Source organism: Lepisma saccharinum, chromosome 23 (genome assembly GCF_977018435.1).
Source record: "Lepisma saccharinum chromosome 23, izLepSacc3.1, whole genome shotgun sequence".
Taxonomy (NCBI): Eukaryota; Metazoa; Arthropoda; class Insecta; order Zygentoma; family Lepismatidae; genus Lepisma; species Lepisma saccharinum.
The window spans coordinates 23186064-23205538 of NC_139251.1; the positions used below are offsets into that span (position 1 = coordinate 23186064).

General features: G+C 38.4%; 1 protein-coding gene across 4 annotated transcripts in view; it reads left to right on the top strand.

Moving 5' to 3' along the window:
* The window catches only part of Mps1 (dual specificity protein kinase monopolar spindle 1), a 56646-nt gene that overhangs the window by 24319 nt on the left and 12852 nt on the right, over positions 1-19475 (top strand). For all 4 annotated transcript variants that reach the window (XM_083144580.1, XM_083144579.1, XM_083144577.1 and 1 more), the window contains exons 5-7: positions 6271-6437; positions 11542-11756; positions 13398-13807. In XM_083144580.1, the coding sequence (XP_083000706.1) occupies positions 6271-6437; positions 11542-11756; positions 13398-13807 (792 nt within the window). The remainder of the gene's footprint in view (positions 1-6270; positions 6438-11541; positions 11757-13397; positions 13808-19475) is intronic.

Sequence of the window (19475 nt, forward strand, 5' to 3'; positions counted from 1 at the left end):
TACGGGAAACTTTCGTCAGCGATATGCAAAATCTCATGGCTGACGATGACAATTTCATCGGGAATTTTGTTTCCACTGACGAGGCGACATTCCACCTAAGTGGAAAAGTAAACACACACAATGTGCGCATATGGGGAACGGAAAATCGGCATCAGTTTGTTGAGTTGGTTCGGGACTCGCCTAAAGTGAATGTTTTTTGTGCTGTGTCACGAGAAAGGTGCACGGCCCATTCTTCTTCATGGAGAAAACGGTTACGGGATTGACATTACTGGATATGTGGAATGAGTGGTTATCTTCAAGTGGAAGAAGATTGTAACACCTTCATCATGCAATTGGATGGAGCCTCACTTCACTTCCACTGTGAAGTGCGATCATTGCTCAACAGAACATTACCACAACGTTGGATTGGGCACGGGAGTGATGAGGATGAATACCTTTCATCATGGCCGCCTCGTTCCCCTGACCTTTCTCCTTGCGATTTTTTTCTCTGGGGATATGTAAAAGATACAGTTTCCCATTACCCACTACCATTGAGGAACTGAAAACACGCATAACGAATTCCATCAACAGTGTTACACGTGATATGCTATCCCGAGTGTGGCAGGAAATGGACTATCGCTTAGAGATCTGCAGGATATCACGAGGCGAGCACATGGAACATTTGTGACTTTGTCATAAAAACTTGGTGAGTTTTCTAACATTTTGCAAAAAATTGCATGTATCTATCTTTATTATGTAAAATACAGTGCTTGTTTGTAACCCCGACAATCATTTACGAAAACCCTGTACTTAAACTAGTAATAAACTCTTATATTATACCCATTAAAATAAATATGACAAACGCTAATTCATAGTGGAAAAATATAAAAAGAAATATGATGAGAATAGCTTCGTGAAAGCTACCACGGTTATTCCAGAATCTAAAAAGAAAATAGGATAGTGACTATAAAGCAATCGGAATTTTAATTTATTTTTGTCCCCGTAAAGTACCAATGATATATGTCGTGATTCGATTAATTGAGTTTAATTTATTATTGCTTGTTATGAGTTACTATTTGAGGTGTGAGTTACTATTCGTTCTAACAATCTGGCAAACTGCTACAGTCTAAAGAATTTAGCCGTCATCATTTCTGCTTATGATAATTTTTCTGCTTCAAGTCTACTTGTCTCCCGCGACCGGGGTTTTGCTGGCTGGCTACCTGATCCCCATAACGGGAGAGGTTCGGAGGGGAAATTCTTACGTTAGCAAAATTCTTCGTCCGGTCGTAGATTCGAACGCGCAAGATATGTAATGCCGTGTAACTGAACTCTGGCTGCTGCTGTGTTTCTCGGATGCCGTTGAAATATACCTTTTGCGTCAATAATGTATTGCATGCATCTACATCAATGCCTATGACCTTAACATGCTTCTGCGTTTAACTGTACAATGACAATGAGGAAATAGATTCGTTTGCATATGCACGCCCAGTTTGTTTATCGATTACTTCTAAAATACATGACGATTTGCTGTGAAATATTGGTCGCTAGTAACTTTGCTTGAATGTATTGCTTCTTCTACTTTACTTTTGATGAGAAAACCCATCTTGTGCATTTAAAATGAAAATACCATATTACTATAAGGACATATGAAAACGTATTTAAAGCTAAACGAGTAATATTGTTATTTTTCGCCTTGCGCTTATTTTCCCCACTGGTTACATTTACTTGTAAAAGCCTGTTTAAACTTTGCTGTGTAAAAAATTCTCATTTTTGTCTCTTATGTTACTCATAGTGTGCAAGTGGTCGTTGAAAATGTACTTAAATACAAAATTACACGGGAAACGATGCTTATTTAAAGTCGACCATCCCAAAAATAAAATAATTAATCTATAAATATGCGATAATTGCCTTATATTATGCTGACATCACTAAAAATGAAGAATCTATCATTCTCTCTATCCATTCTAACATATGCTTAGCATATTATTGTAGCAAAGCTTAAAACTAAAACCGTTGTGGTTTAACCAAAATCATTCTGCGATGGCAGAATGGATTTCCAGGATTTTGGTCTAGATGCAATATCCGAAGGAAAATACTTGTTATTGGGGCGCAAAAAATATCTTGACGTCGACGTCTACATATTTCATATAAAATAAATATTCTCAATAATTTGCGCTTAATACAAAACTTTGCTAATATAAATGTTTACCTTCTTCTGAAGTATAACTAAAATGTTAGTGATGTAACTACTAAGCTAGTATAAATTATACCGCTTAAACAAAATATTATCGCATATTAAGAAATTTGAATAAATTAATAGAGACTAATGCCTTAAAAAAACTTACTTTGTGCACACTTGAGTCGTGTAGGACTTATTTAACATTAATAAATGCTGTAACTTGGAGCAAAAATTGCAATATTTATATTTTAAGATTTAAAACAATCTACATTTTAAAGTTTTTAACGTTCGAAACTACAACGTGCTAAGGATAAATATTCAACTGTCAAACAAAACATTGTTTCGGACAGAGAAAAAAATATATATAAATATATACTAACAAAAAAAAATCTCGTTAATATGTGAGAATTCGTCCACGCCGTGTAATGCTCTCATAATTATCTTCTAGTTATTCAAAATAAGTTGGCTGTGCCTAACTTTGCTTAAACATATAAGTATATGTATATATGTGTACGGATTCATTCTCGTCACAACTGCTTACCTGTGTACGGACATCTCACGTCACTGCAGCCTATTTATACATCTATTACTTCTCAACTAGAACTTTTAATTAATCGGGCAGTTTATACCCTAAATCACGGTACGCCACTCTAACTATATACGCTTGGCGTAATAGCGGACATAATTGTACAGTGTGTCGAGGAATATAATTAGCGTTTTGTTTCTTTACATATTAACATGAATTGAAAATTTTTAGGCAATGTATTCGTAAGTTAAGGTAACATAAGGCAAGTGATTATCTCGTATAAACTTGACTATCTCCTTAATCTAAGCTCCCTTCATGAGGTGCTAGGAGACTTCAGTCATTAAGAATATAAATGAGTGATCCTTGGGGCCTTATACGTTCCCAAAACTATATATATATATAAAATGTAATATCCTCGTTGCAATAATCTTAGCAGTTATAGTTCAAGCATTCTAAATCATTTACAAGTTACGGTCAGTTTTGTACAAAATTTAAATTAAACTTTTAAGGAATTTCAATTAATAATAATAACAAAAACAAAATATTGACTCAAACAAGCATACTCTCTGCCATGACTCGTTAAACTGCACCATAGTGCCACTGAGTCAGAGTCAACATACTTTAATTTATTTTCCTCGTTCATAATATAACTTCAATATTCACTTTTAATCCACGTTTTTAATTAATTAATATGTTAAGGGTAAGCCTAATCACAATCTGAGCAAAATGCACAGGAACGTTAGATATATTAAAAAAAAATGTTTAAAATTACTGTAGCTTACTGCATTATTTTAACCCTCATAAACAACGCTGTGATAATTTTCGTATCCAAGATCATGATTAAAAAAAAATCCTACCTTTTACGTTCTAAAATCACTGTAAATGCAAAAAACCATCGAATCTAAATGCCTTTTCTTCTAAAAATTCTGGGAATGGTAAAATTTTTCCCAGGGTGGGAATTCTGTCGTGCCCAGAGTACAGGATTCGCGAACGAACCACAGCGCTACCAGGAGCGGATTGATAGGGAAACGTCCAAGGACGTCTCTGGGCCGACCGCATTTTTGGCAAAATGTGGCTGCCTAAAACCCGACATCGAACCTTCCGCCACGCGGAATGCCGGATGCTCCTGATACCAAATCGCCAGCCCGACGTGGGTAACCGCGCCGGAGCTAGGGCGCAGGTTCCTCCGCATTTTTACATTTTGCTGATGACCGACGCTGACTTGAGGTCGATAAGTTTCATCTGATTCATCCTCGAGTTAGAACTCGACATCTATCATTGTTTACTGCAGTAGGTTTCCCCGCTGGTACTTAATAAATCCGCGCGCAACTTTCCAGATTCCGTGTTTCGAAATGCATACTTTTGATGGTAAAAGAAAACTGATAAAACCTTGATTCTGATAATTCTTAGGTGTGGTTTCACTTTTCATGCCCTAAAATTGAAATTTTCATAAGTGAAATCCTGCGTCTATCACCACGTAATCACCAATTTTCATCTCATTTCCGCAAAAATGGATGAAAGCCCTAAGCACCTCCATCCACGTCTCATACCCTTAGGTATGTGGGATCTTTTGGGAATGTAGCTCACTAATCATCATTCATTCTTGATGGTAAAGCACTCTCTGCTCGTGGTGAGCTTGATGGTAAGGTGCTAGAGGTACTAAATTTACACACTTGAATGGCAACACATGACACTTGAGTTTCACACCCCTAAAGATTGGATCAGCATGGGTAATGTAAGGATATACCTGTCTCTGTACTGCAACTGAAGATCTGCTGGGAGAGGTTATGCCTGTGACTGTACGTAGAGTCTGACTTGCGACTAGCGTTAACACGCTCTCCCTAGAACCTCCTCCTCTATCTCTATTCAATCGTAAACTTGCTCCTCAATAACTGAATTAGAACTGACCCCGAACTCTCTGCCCCCCAGACATTTATTGCAATTCAATTTAATAAACAAATGCACAGTCAGGCCTGTAGCCTCTTCCTGGATTTCGTCTGTTTACAGCTGATGACCAGGAAGAGCTTCAGTGCTGTCTGACACTGCATTCCTGTGATGTTTCTGAATATTTCCTGATTGGAAAACGATGGTTGAATGACTGGAAGTTGGAGTTCGTTCTCCATAATAATTAAAAGATACTACGGATCGTTACGATTGCCAAAGATGTGAACCTGGTACATTCAGTTAGGCATCTGTTACTGCTCTGCCACTATTTGGCCCATCAAGTGAGTGCTTCCACCCACTAAGATGAGAGCTGGATACAGCACATGTTTTGTTCTCTGTCAATTAGACCTTGCCATTTCCTTTGGAGTGGTTATTTAATTCCCACGTTCACAGCAGAGGGGAGGTGAAGGCTACAGACATGCAGGGACCAGGTATTTCAGATGGAGGAGGAAAAAGAATTTGGCCTGTAAGGGCTGGAATATAAATAAACCGTGCCGCAACAGCCCTTTGAGGGCCAGGCCCTACGTACCGACTGCGGACCTCACTCCCACATGCCTCAGCAGAGGTGGTGGGTGATCATGATCATGGGGTGATGTGCGGTCAACACAACGAACCTCCAGTCTTTGTTGTAGGTTTCCATGACTAGCTTACTCTACTCGTTTGCAGCTCCCCAATTTCCTCACGATGGTTGTTGGCCACCAGTCCCATACACAGGCCGAAATCTCAGGAGGAAAGTTGTGTCACTTGCCCTAGAAGACTCGAACCTGCACATGTCCTGTATCTGGAGCCCAAAGCATGAAGGGGCTTGAAAGCTCATTGATATTATTTCCTTTCCTCTTCGAAGGAGGGGTGCAACAGCATGGTCAACCACCATGTTTGGATCAACCAAGCGTTTGGTAACCACAGCCTGCAGGTGATGCAGATGGCCTATGCAAATTACATTTGCCTTGCAACTGCTAGTATTGAAAACAAATGTGCTGTGAATGAAAGATCAAGATTTCAGTACAGAAACTTGGCATATTTAAGGATCAAAAGTGGTAAGTGTTAGTGGTGAATAGAATCCCAAATTCAATTTGAAAACTATAATTATTACACAAAACAAACATTTCCTTTCTATTTTTACCTCTCAAATTTTTACAGCAGAATTAATCAATTTTCAATGATTTTGCTTAACTTGCAGGATAATACAGACTTCAGAAAGTGTCATGTCAGTAAGTAAACTCTAAATTTCTTGAGTTTATATTGCATGTTCATTTCACATCATTTCGTGAAAAAACATATTAGAAAAATGCACCTCACACCTTTCAAATAACATGAAAATTGAACATGTTATTTGATATTTCATGTTGCAGTGAACGTCAAAATATATCTCTCCTTCCCGATGGCCCAGTGATCACCTTGTAACCAAGGGGTCCTGGGTTTGATACCCAGTGGAGGCACACACTGGTTCGAATCCCACTGTAAACTGTAGGTCCAGTCCTGATTAACCTTACTGTGCGAAAAGTGGACTTAAAACACCAAATAAATAAAAAAAATAATCAAAATATGTCTATTCCTATAATTATTTTTTTACCATCAAGGGCAATTCTTTACTATTGATAACATGTTACAAATTATATTAATTATATGTTATTTATTTTAGTGAGTACCATGAGATTGAAAGGAAGTTGTACATGGTAATGGAGAAAGGAGACACAGATTTAGCAACTCTGTTGAAAGGGTTCTCCAAAACAGAGAGGCCTTCTAATCTTATGATTGCTTATTATTGGTCAGAAATGCTAAAAGCTGTGAAGGTCATACATGATCAAGGTGAGTTCCAATTTTCAAAATTACGCAAAAACTAAGATTTTTTTTAGTTGCATTTTTAGTTCGTTTTCATTATTTTTTCCAATAAGACCCTCGAAAAGTGGTATTTTGTCTTGCTTCCTTGCAAATTTTGTTTGTCCAGCATCTATAGGTTCAATGCCAGAAGTGAGTTTTGTTGATATCTTAGATGAAAATGGTAGTTTTTCTATAATTGTTAATAATTTTGTTTTATTTGCTGTGTATGTTTTATTATTCACGCGTTCCTCGCAAAATTTTACTCGATTGCATACTTGTTTCTTCAGTGTCTGGCTTACGTTACTCACCGTAGCTTCCCAATTTCCTCACAATGGTGGGTGGCCACCGGTCCCATACACAGGCCGAAATATCAGGGGAAGAGGAGTTGTTACGCTTCCCCCAGGAGACTTGAACCAGCATGTGTTCTGTAGCCTCAGCCCAAAGCCTGACACTGACAGCTTAGACCGCATGCCCACAGTGAGAGACAAACTTTCGTTATTGTGTGGTAAAATGTATAAATTTCACCTCTCCTAAGAGTCTTGTCAGTCCATGCAAAATAAATTAATCTCTATAACAATTAGTTTTCTTGCTCTGAGAGACCCCCATCATGAAAATGCCTCTCAGAAATAATTTAATGTACAGTTTATTTACATTCTTCTCCCCTGCTCCAGGGGTGTAAGGGGAGCTCCTTCCACGTAGTGCACCCAATAGTCAACCTCACTTCCACATAGTACACCCTGGACTGCAGACTAGCAAGACTCTGGCGACTGACCCCATGGCCAGTATAATTTTGTTTGTGTTGTCCTGTGTTTTGTCCTTATTTGTGCTGAGTGCTCCTTTACAGCCTCAGCTTTTAACGAAAGTCAGAAGATTTTAATATTTTATGATTTTAGTTATGCAACGTTAGAGTTGTTATGTGTAGCAATAAGGGGCTTGACCCCATATAATGTGACGGGTGCAAAATAGCCTTAGCGCTGACGCACCCAAAATTTTAAATTCAAATTCAATTCTCCCCTGCTCCTTACATACAAGGTTCCAGTACAGATTTAGTACATAGCCAGGCTTGCTACGCATCTGGAAAAAAGGAAAACGTCAGGGAATTTTGAAGATCGTCTGGAATTTACCTGCATATTGGAGTCTGCAAGAGAAAAAGTTACAAAATGAATAAGCAGTTCACTTTCACTTCTGGATTTGGTTCTTGTGATCCCACTCCAAAAAAAATGTTCAGTTCAGAAACTTGTTTGTTTCATTCTTATGATTCTCAGTCTTGTGCAAAATGATGGTTCCTTCGAATTTCTGTAATAAAATTTCACTTTTATAATACTAGATATTAGAAAAATATCAAAGTAAAACTTCCAGTCCAGATATCTGATTGATAGGGAGACAAATTTATGGTAAATAAAAACTGAGGAGAGCGGTAAATAAAATGTTAGATCAGCATACCAGCGGTGGAAAAAAAGTTGGCACAAACTTATTCGTCATGAGAGGAAACAACATACAAAAGAGCTCTAAATTAATAAACTACTTCATTTGAATATACTGTACACATACACTAGTACTTAGCTGTCCAACCAAAAAGAAAACATCAACACAAAATCACTTCATTTCTAAATTGAATATTCGGAGGAAGAAAGGAATGCAGCTTGACAGAGAGCGAAGTTTTCGAACTCAGATTATGTGCATGGGAAATCCCAATTTGAAGCATCTTCCTGATGTGATCGAAGATAAAACGTTCTTCAGCTGCAAGTATTAGGAAACTTTAGGCAAACATTTCGTTACAAATCGACAGTTTGCGCGCACAACCTCGATTGCCAGTTTTTGCATGTTTTCTACTTAATTTGATGATATTTCACAGTTATTTCACGTGGAAAAGCACACATTTCGCATTACTTAGCGAATAAAACTCATGCATATTTCATCATTGGGTGTGTAGTTACGTGCAGAATGTTCAAAATTGCATCTTTTTTTCGCATTTCGCGCATCGCGAAAATTCAATGTCCCTACTGATTGATAACTAAAGTACATTGACAATATGACCATAATTATCAGAAAGGTTCATGAAGTTGAGGTTATTGTCTATTATTTTATAGATCTTAGTCTTGTTGGCATTTCCTATAGAATTCCTAGGTGGAACAAAAGTTTTTCCAGATCCTGTGTACTATAAATGTAAGCCAAAAAACAGTATTTTCTACGACATTATAAGTCCGCAAGGAAATAAAATGTATATGGTTTATGAACTTTTTCTGTTGTTTTTATATTATAGAGATCTGTTATGGTGAAATACTGTACCTCTGTTACCTTAGCCTGAAGGCTAGATGCACGTGATTGTAGCACCCAATACATTTGATGTCAATTGTAATTTTACTCTTAGAGTTTTCACGTGTTCTTGTGTGTGTAGAATGAAATTTGCTAAAAGAAAAGTTGTGAGAGTGAATACTAATTGGAAACCACAAGGTTCAAAAGCAAAAATCATGATGATAAGCAGTTTATCATGCCAGAGTCCCTGCACAGTCCTCTCCTTCATTAGGTGCAGTAATTTTAATTCGAGCTGCGAGTGCACTATTCATCACAGTATGTTTAGCATGCAGCAGTCCCTAAACAAGGTGTTCATGAGCAAAACTAGAGACAGCCGTCTCCAACTGTAGGCTGCACTCACCTCAAGCTCATCCACAAAAATCCTCTGTCTCAAGTGAGTCGGAATCTGGTATTTAACAGTTGGGCTGAAAAGTTCGTAGGCTGACTCATAGATGGCGTTACTAGAATTAAATCCATGTGATTTTTACTTAGTACTAACCTTCAAAAGATACGTGTATAAATTTCACAGCTGCCGGGATAATTAGTTCGTGAGATATAGCATTGTGAGTGAAGCAGCTTTTGTTATTGTGAAAAAATGGAGAAAAAAGAATTTCGTGTGTTAATAAAGCATTGCTTTTTGGCGAAAAAAAATACTGTTGAAGCCAAGGCTTGACTTGATAAACATTATTCGGACTCTGCACCAGGAAAATCAACCGTTGAGAAGTGGTTTGCTAAATTTAAACGAGGCGAAATGAGCATCGAAGACGATGCACGCAGTGGACGCCCCAAAGAGTCTGTTACCGACGAAAACATCAAAAAAGTCCACAAAATAATTTTAAATGATCGTAAAGTGAAGTTGATCGAGATAGCTGAGACTTTAAAAATATCAAAGGAACGTGTTGGACATATTGTGCATGAATATTTGAACATGCGAAAGCTGTGTGCAAAATGGGTGCCGCGCGTGCTCACAATCGATCAAAAGCAACAACGTTTTGATGATTCGGAGCAATGTTTAGCAATATTCAACCGTAATAAACACGAATTTTTCCGTCGATATATTACAATGGATGAAACATGGCTCCATAACTACACTCCAGAGTCCAATCGACAGTCAGCCGAGTGGACTGCACGTGATGAACCGAATCCAAAGCGTGGAAAGATGCAACAGTTGGCTGGCAAGGTTATGGCATCAGTATTCTGGGATGCGCATGGTATTATATTCATCGTTTACCTCAAAAAGGGCCAGACCATCAACAGCGATTATTACATAGCGTTGTTGGAGCGTTTAATGGATGAAATCACGAAAAAATGGCCCCATTTGAAGAAGAAAAAAGTGCTGTTTCATCAAGACAATGCACCGTGTCACAAATCAATGAAAACGATGGCAAAATTATATGAATTAGACTACGAATTGCTTCCCCATCCACCATATTCTCCATATCTGGCCCCCAGTGACTTTTTCCTGTTTGCAGACCTTAAAAGAATGCTCGCTGGAAAGAAATTTAGCACTGATGAAGAGGTAATCGCCGAAACTGAGGCCTATTTTGAGGCTAAAGAGAAATCGTACTATAAAAATGGCATCGAAAAATTGTATGACTGCTATAATCATTGTATCGCCCTCGAAGGCAACTATATTGAATAATAAAATCGAATTTTGTCAAAAAAATCTTTTTTACTATGTTAGCCTACGAACTTTTCAGCCCAACTGTTATACCTCAAAGAAAACTGGCCCACCCCCACAACTGGGGCAAAGGCTTTTTTGTTAGTTTTACACCCAAAAAGCCATTGGGAGAAAACAACCATTGAATTCCCTGGCTACGGAGCAAGAAGCAACCTTTACATGCATTTGAATTTTAAACATGGATTTTTCCATTTCACAGCTGTGTGTGTTAAACACACCACAGCAAGGTTAATTAATGTAAATAATAGGTTACTAGAATGGATTTTGCTTTCATTAAAGTTTTTAAAGAAAATGACAAACTAACAATGAAAGAATTTGACCATAAATGCAAGTGACGTTAGTAAACCAGCCTGAAATAAGGAGTCACAACTTTGGTGGCAAAATTGCTCATATTCATTGTTATTCTTAATACAATCAATCATCAACTCTGTGAATGGTAGCAGTGTGTCACCAAAATTGACAGGCATATAAATTATGATTTTTTGTGAGTACACAAAATTATTATGTATTCATATAAGAAGTGTTGATATGTGGTATCTGGAAGCTCTAGAAAAATATCAGCTGATATCAGTATTGGCTCAGTTCTATTAAAAATGTTCTCTACAGTGCATACACCAAATAAAATATGTACATGAGGAACAATCGAAAAATTTTGGGATTCTGCTCATAGTTCCTTACTGTGATAACTTCAAAACACTGATGTACAACCACCTTCAAAGTCATTTCCTTGGGTCATGATACACTTTTTCCACTGCTGGTAAAGGTGTTGGAAGCAGTGCTCCTGTTATGCCTCCACAATGCTGTTTTCACTGTAGTTTCTGATGTGAAATGATGCCCCTTTGATTTCTGTTCATGTGGGGAAAAAAGGTAGAAGCCAGGGGAGCTAAGTCCAACGAATAGGCAGGATGTTCCAGTGCAGAAGATGGCCATAAACTCAGCAAAGAGTATGGACTGATGGGCAGGTGCATTATCATGGAGAATGTCCACAATGCATGCATATTATTTAGATTATGATGTTGAGTTCAGTAGAATCCGTTATACACATTTGTACATCTGTACAGTCTTTGAATATTAGCAATATTCCCTTAATTCTAATTACTTTGTGTTCATTTCTAGGAATCATTCATTCAGACCTGAAACCTGCCAATTTTCTTCTAGTATCTGGATGTTTGAAACTCATAGATTTTGGCATTGCAAGTTCTATCCAAACAGATATGACAAGTGTGGTGAAGGATTCTCAGCTTGGAACGTACAATTACATGAGCCCTGAGGCTATCCAAGACACGCAGACAAATATGAACCATCCTGGGAGATATAAACCAATAATCAAGGTAAGATTAAAAGGTTGGCAATAAAATAGGAATTTTATCTTCCAAGATGGCAAAGGTTTCTTAAGCCGACTTTAGACTGAAGAATTTCCTTTAACATTTTTACTAGCTATGTAAATGCTTCCAAAAAACTTATAGAAGATAGTAGTTTACATGGAAACATTTAATGTAACGTTTCGGTTAGCTTTTGTGATTACAATGTATATCTCACCTTATCACCATTCATCCTCATATTTGCAATTAGCCAAAAGTCGCAGAAAAGCAAATAAACTAAATCAATCAATGGAATTTTGAAATCTGGGCCTCCCCGATCGTAGCATCGTTGCCTTGTATTCAAGGGGTCCTGGGTTCAATACCCAGTGTAGGCACATAGTGGTTCAGATCCCATTTTATACTGTAGGTCCAGTCCCGATTAGCCTAGCTGTGCATAAAGTGGACTTGAAACTCAAAATCATTCATTTTGCAAAATTTCCAGGTTATCGGAGACATGTTAAAGTGCTGCATGGCATTTTTTTTTTTCTGGAGACTGCAATCACTGGAAAAGTATCAGTGATTCACACACCTCAGGTTTCAGCTGATTGTGGTACACTAGCATCATGTCCAAGAGAATCAGGTAACAAAAAGTTGCAGCACACCTGTAATGGACAGTCTCACTTGCGGAAATTCTGGACACCCAAAAGGTTGGCTTACACAGAATGCCAAAGACCCAGGTGTGATTCCCAGTTGAACCACAATTTTAACACAACTTTTGCATAAATTATAATTAAAGGAGTTTCCACATAGATGAATGGTTAGCGTTCTTGTCTTTGATGGAGTGGTTCCTGGTTCATTACCCAGTAGGAGCATAAAAATTCCACAGTTAATCCAGTACTGCTAGGACATTTGGGGAGCTGCTTGATAGTAAGAAGTAGCAGGCTCCGAGTTTGAAAGTCTGGCTTTCTGAAACACACTCCAATACTGATAACCTCAGCATTTTCTCAACATTGCATATTGTACAGTTTGGGCGACAGGAAATAGTACAAAAGAGAAACACTATGACTATATTATATGCATAAAATGGCTATACTTTGAAGATATCAAACAAATGACTACCATCGGCATACATATAGCTTTGCTAACATTCCTAGAAGCTTCTCGTACCTTTCTGAATCATTACCTGAATGACCTCAATTTCTTTATCGATTCCTGTTTTTAATTGCCCAATATTGTACAGTCTGTGGGCAAAAACTGTATTTCATATATGCCCTGAAAATAATTTTCGGCTGTCAAAGTCTGCCAACCTAGCCGACCATGGGATATCTCAATATCGGGAGATAAATCGATGTGGAAAGAACTGCCGTAGAATAGCCGCGCTGGTACGGGTTGTAGCCTCATCTTGCTGGAACCATGTGCTAGCACATGTCATTTTTTCCATCTGGGGTGAAAATTTTCTCAAGAATGTTCTTGTACCTCTCAGCATTCAAAGCCACCGACCAACAATCCATGTCAAACTAAATGGCAGACCCTTGTGTTCCACTTGAGCGCAACAAGTGGCATCACTGTACTTTTATTTCTGCAGAGTTGCCACTTAATTGTATTATTTCCCATGCTCTACCTTGTATATACTGTACACACTTTTGACAACTTTCTTTTTTCAATTTGCAGATCAATTGCAAGTCAGATGTATGGTCGTTAGGCTGTATCCTGTATAACCTTGTGTACGGCAGAACTCCATTCCAACATATAGCCAATGTATGGGCAAAATTACAAGCTATAGTAAATCCAGAATACGAGATAGAATTTCCCGAATATGAAGATCCTTCCCTCGTCGATGCCGTGAAGAAGTGTCTCATCAGGAACCCAAAGGAACGGCCTAGCGTGCAAGAGCTCCTGCTTCACCCATCGGTAACAAGAAACAGAGAAACTTCAAGCCACGTGGCATCACCAGAAGATGAACTCGATAGAATCAAGGATAAATTAAGTCAGATTCAACAAACAGTCAAAGAAGAGGAACTTGATAGAATGAAGGACAAATTAAGTCAGATATATAGAATAGCCAAAGAGCTATGTCATTTGTAAGTGTTTATTTTAAATTTTTTCCATACTTAATGAAAGTGAATGTATTTTTATACCAAAAAGAGTTGGACAGGTTCCTTGCCCCTTTCCATGTTCTTAATAACAGTAACAAATCTAAATAGGCAAATATAAAAAAGCCAACAAGTGACATGAACTTCTATTATGAACAGGGCCCGGGACTTTGTCTTATAAAAGTGTAAAATATGTATGTAAATATGTCAGAAAAAATTAAAAATATGTCTTAAAAATTGAAAAATATGTCTTAAAAATGAAGAAAAAAACCCCAGTGAATCCCAAACATATGCAAAGCAGAACTTCCATTTTTTTCATTTACAATTCAATTCTGGGTTTTCCACGCAATATCAACAAAGTTCAGATGATGTATTAAATGAAATTAGAATCTCTTTTCATGTAGAATGCGCAGAGAAACATTGGTAAAATCGTGGTGCTTGTTGCGCAATTATCCTCAGTTGCATCTACTATTCTGCCACATTTTACCTATTTGTTGGAAGTGTAATTTTCGAATTTATATACAAGAAAAGGCAGAGTTTTCAGGAAAAAAATACTCTATTCAATCTACATACAAAAGCTTTGTTAAAACATGCCTCACACAGAGGAAATATTTTAAAAAATTATCATAGACAGGCATATAAACGAAGAAAGTTCACCTTTACAGGAGGCATCGTTCTGATACTATTGCGCCTCTCAATCGACCACTGATTCGAGATTGCCTCGTCAAACGATATTCACTTGGCATGAAAGAGAAGCCACTGCATTAAGCAACACTCGTTCGAAGCATTGTTCTTACTTCTTATCGACAAACGCAAACGTCCAGGGTCTTTTCTTGACATCGGCCTCTTTTTCACATTATTGGTAAAAACAAAGTCTGCCGACTTGAGTGCGTAACTGTCAGTTTTTTTAATTGTTGTTTGGTTTGGTTTGAGTTGGTGTTTTAAGTCCACTTTATGCACAGTAAGGCTAATCGGGACTGGACCTACAGTTTAAAGTGGGATCCGAACCACTTGTGCCTCCACCAGGTATCGAACCCGGGACCCCTTGATTACAAGGCAATGACGCTACCACTGCGCCATGGAGGAGGCCCATTTTTAATTGTTGTAAAAGGAAAAAAGAAGTTCATACAACAGTTCAAATTCGTTTCGTTTCTTGCTGGCGATTCTCTTGAATGCGTACAACAATGAAGGGCAAAGTTCGTTCACATCATGCAAGCTCAGACAATAACACAGATGCGTGGACGCCCGGAGGGGGGCAAGGGTTCACTTTCCTTCCTACAGGAAAAAATTCTGCGGGCGTGCCTGCACAAAGGTGTCATGGATGTTTTCAGTTTCGAGTCTCAAAATAAAGATCCGGATACATGTTAAATAATTATTTGTATGTAGGAAAATTAGGAAATTATAGATAGCTAAATATGTCATCTTGACTGAAAAGGAAATAAATATGTTGTAAAAACAAAAAAAAATTGTAAAATATGTCAAATTAGGTCCTATCAAATTTGCTAATTTCAGTTTATTATCACCAGATACATCGAGATCTCACTCCGGAATTCGATCCCATTATATATAAAAAATATGTTATAACATAAAGTCCCGAGCCCTAATTATGAACAATAAAGTCGAAAATCCAAATGTATAATGGTAATTTAGTACTTTTTTAACTTTAATTGTATATGCAGAAGTTTGAATAATTCTTGCATTGTCACAACAGTATCATATATTTAAAGTTTATTATTTGTTTCCAAAAAAGAAAAATCTTTAAAATTCTCAAACCGTTGATTTTTTGCCTCTTTGCCTTGGCTGTGGAGCACGTTAAGAGCTGGACTCATAATCTTGCCCAAACAGTCCCAGGTTCGAGTTCTGATTTAAGCACGGGTGTTTTTTTGTGCCTGTATCACATTCACCTGATCCTCATCTAACATTTTTTATTTGTTATTTAACATCAATTTTCTGCCTCTTTTGGCTAAATGTGACGATGAGAATGAGTGGTGGTATGATGGAAGTGACACAAGCCCAAAGAACACCCATCCTCACGCTGGTATTTGAACCCTCAGCTGGTGGCATTGTAGCATGCTGTGCTAACCACCCCCATCATGAAGGTTGACTCTCAAACTGTTCTTTTCTTCGAAAGAACCATGGTACATGACAGGGGTGCCCATCCTCCCAAGGCCTATGATGCACTCCCCCCCAAAAGGTAGAACATTTGCCCCCCCCCTTATGCCAAATTATGTACTCAAATTATTTTGGTCAGAAAAAATTGGCGGATGCAGAACAATATAATACAGACATATTTAAGCACTATATGTGTACTTTAGGCTCACTTTCATGTTTGCTAACATAAAATGTACAAAACTGCTCAGGCTTACTGTCATTGCTGGTGTCCTGAACCTTGTTCTTCACAGTTTGTTTGTTCGACTAACCTTGTATTAATGCGAAGAGCATGTCCCCCCCTCCCATTTCCAAACTGATTCTAAATGCATAAGAGCAGTAGCGTAACTAACACGCTCTGTAACACCCCCCCCCCCACACACACACACAACTTTCAGTTGTGCGCCCCTAATCGTTTGTTTTTTGTTTTTTTAAAAAAAGCTATCTTTCTAAAATATCAATTCACGCCTACATTTATACTAGGTATAAACAAATATGACAATCGGTACATATTAATTTGAATCAATGTAAAAACTGGTACAGAAGGTTAAGTCAACAGAGAAACTAAAGAAATGTATATATTATAATTCCATATGAACATACACTGTTAGTACAAAAATTATGATATTGTTAAGTGCCCATTACCAGTCCTCTTGTGTTTTTTGATAGAAGCAAATTCTTGTGCTAGATTGTTAAGTCCAGTTTTCGAGCCCGATTTGCTTTCGATGCTTACCTACGGCAGTCCACTCAATCTCACTCATTGTGCTTCTCAAGTAATTTTTGATCAATTTTAGCTTGGAAAACGACCTCTGACGTGATGAAGATGTCACATGTAGTGTCAAATGCAGCATATAAACAGTACATACGTCAGCAATGTTACTAGCAGAATTTTGTTTTCTATCAAGAAGAAATCTGCAACTGATGTTCGACATGTTTATTCTTGTGATTTTAGTTGGCATTACATTCCGAAAACAAACATTTCTGTAGCTGTAGTGCAAGGGACAGCTTTTTTGCGAAGAGCTGGTGTCTTCCACTGTCTAGCTGGTGTCTTCCACTGTCTGTGAGGAAGCTTTTAGTTTTATTTGACATTTTCATGTGTTGTGTTTGTCTTGTACAGGTCCCTGTACAGCCTTGCACTTTTAATTTTTCCAAGGGGCTTTTTACACTTTTACTTCATTCATTCATATTTCTCTCTTAGGGCCTCCCCGATGGCGCAGTGGTTGCGTCATCACCTTGTAATCAAGGGGTCCCAGGCTCGATACCCGGTGGAGGCATATAATGGTTCGGATTCCACTTTAAACTGTCGGTCCAGTCCCGATTAGCCTTACTGTGCACAAAGTGGACTTAAAACATCAACTCCAACCAATTCATATTTCTCTCAGAAATTAGTAGCAGATTTCACAAACTGTCTGTCGGTGTGTTTCGTTAGGTCTAAAAATAGTTAAGCTTTCTTTGATTTCTTTCAAACTCTGATCAATTCTTTACTTGATTTACTACCCGGTGTGCCGGTTAATAATTCTTAATTTTGTCGCTGGATGGTGCTGGAAGCAAGGGTTGGTGCACAGTCTCAACTGTTACGTCAGTGTGTTGCCAGGACAGTACCTGTCAAAATGCCGTGGATGTGCAACCAAGTGCGAGTGATCGTGATATTGGGTTTGTGTGGGAAACATGTTGACCTTCAAACCAAATAAAGAGCATGTGCAGCACGTCCTGCTTTTCTTGTTCAATCAAAAGAAAAACGTGAGTGAAAGCCATCGTATCCTTGTGGAAACATACGGTGACAATGTCCTAACGCAAGACGTGTGTGTGCGTTGGTTTCGACGATTCAAAAGTGGTGATTTCGCCCGAGCCATCCAAAAAAATTCCAAGACGCCGAATTGCAAGCATTGTTGGACAAAGATGATACGAAAATGCAACAACAACTGGCAGAGAAGTTAAATGTCGGTCGCCAAACCATATCTGATCGTCTTCATGCCATGGGAAACATCCAGAAGGCAGGAAAATAGGTCCCACATCATCTAAACGACAGACAAATGTAAAAGCAAAAAACCGTGTGTGAAGTGTTGCTTTCTCGACATGAAAGAAAGTCTTTCTTGCATCGGATAGTGACTGGGGACGAAAAATGGATCTACTTCGAGAACCCAAAATGCAAAAACTCATGGGTTGACCCAGGACAACCTTCAACATCGACTGCAAAACCGAATCACTTCGGAAGGAAGACAATGCTGTGCATTTGGTGGGATCAGAAGGGTGTGGTGTACCATGAGCTTCTGAAACCAGGTGAAACAGTGAATGCCGTTCGCTACCGTCAACAACTCATCAATTTGAACCATGCATCGATCGAAAACTGCCCAGATTGGGCAACAAGACACGGAAAAGTGATTTTGAAGCATGACAATGCCTCATCACACACAGTGAAAGGCATCAGAGACACCATATCTGCACTTGGCTGGGAATTCTTGCCCCACCCTCCATACTCACCCTTCGGACTACCACTTGTTTTCATCGATGTCTCACTCACCTTCGCAGCAACACTTCAACAATTACGAAGATGTCGAACAATGGCTTGCTGACTGTATCACCTCAAAATGTGAATGATTTTTCTGAAAGGGCATCCACAATTTGATGGACAGATGGGCACAATGTATAGCTAGCGATGGCGCATACTTTGAATAAAGCATTTGTTACCTTTCTCCCCAGATCAACTAAGAATTATTAACCGGCACACCTGGTAGAATATACAAAGCACGGTAGAAAAGCTCATTTTCTTGACTGTCGTCTACCCTTCGGCGACGTAATCAATGACTTGAACTATTCAGCTAATGAAGGTTTTCTTCTAATCTGGTAATTCACTTTCTACTTTTCTAGTGATTAACATTTTTTGTTTGCAGTGGTAGAGGCATAAAAGTATAATACGTTTGGTTAAAAATATATTTTAACCCCGAAAGGAAAACTTTTGTGAACTATCGGTCTTTCTTAATTTATCATTCTTACTGTGCAACCCTCCCAACCCTGCACCATGGGGGTTGCAGAGGTGTTATTTACGCCTCTCCAAAAGAGCTAGTGTTTCATTTCAACTCTATCGCCGCGATCACCCACAGGTAGGTAGAAAAACTGTACACAAGAACAAATACTAAAAATCAATAACAAGTCAATCAAACGAAACGATTCCCCCCCCCCATATTTGTGTGAAGATATAAGAATTGGTATATAGTTTTGTCCCCCCCCCCCAAAGATTCCCATGATGCAGGTGCATTATGAAACCCCCATGGGCACCCCTGATCAGGGAGTCGTAACGTAACGAAATGGAACGGTATTTTCAATTACGGTTTCCGTTACGTTACAACCAGAAACAGAATAACTTTTTTCGTGAACAGAAACGTTACCTCAGGTATATGAACATTACGTTACAGGTGTGCATAACGGTACCGAACCATAACTGATCTCTAAAGGAGTAGGTCTTCACGTGACACTTTAACGTTACATCCATTGCCGGCAACCAGTAACG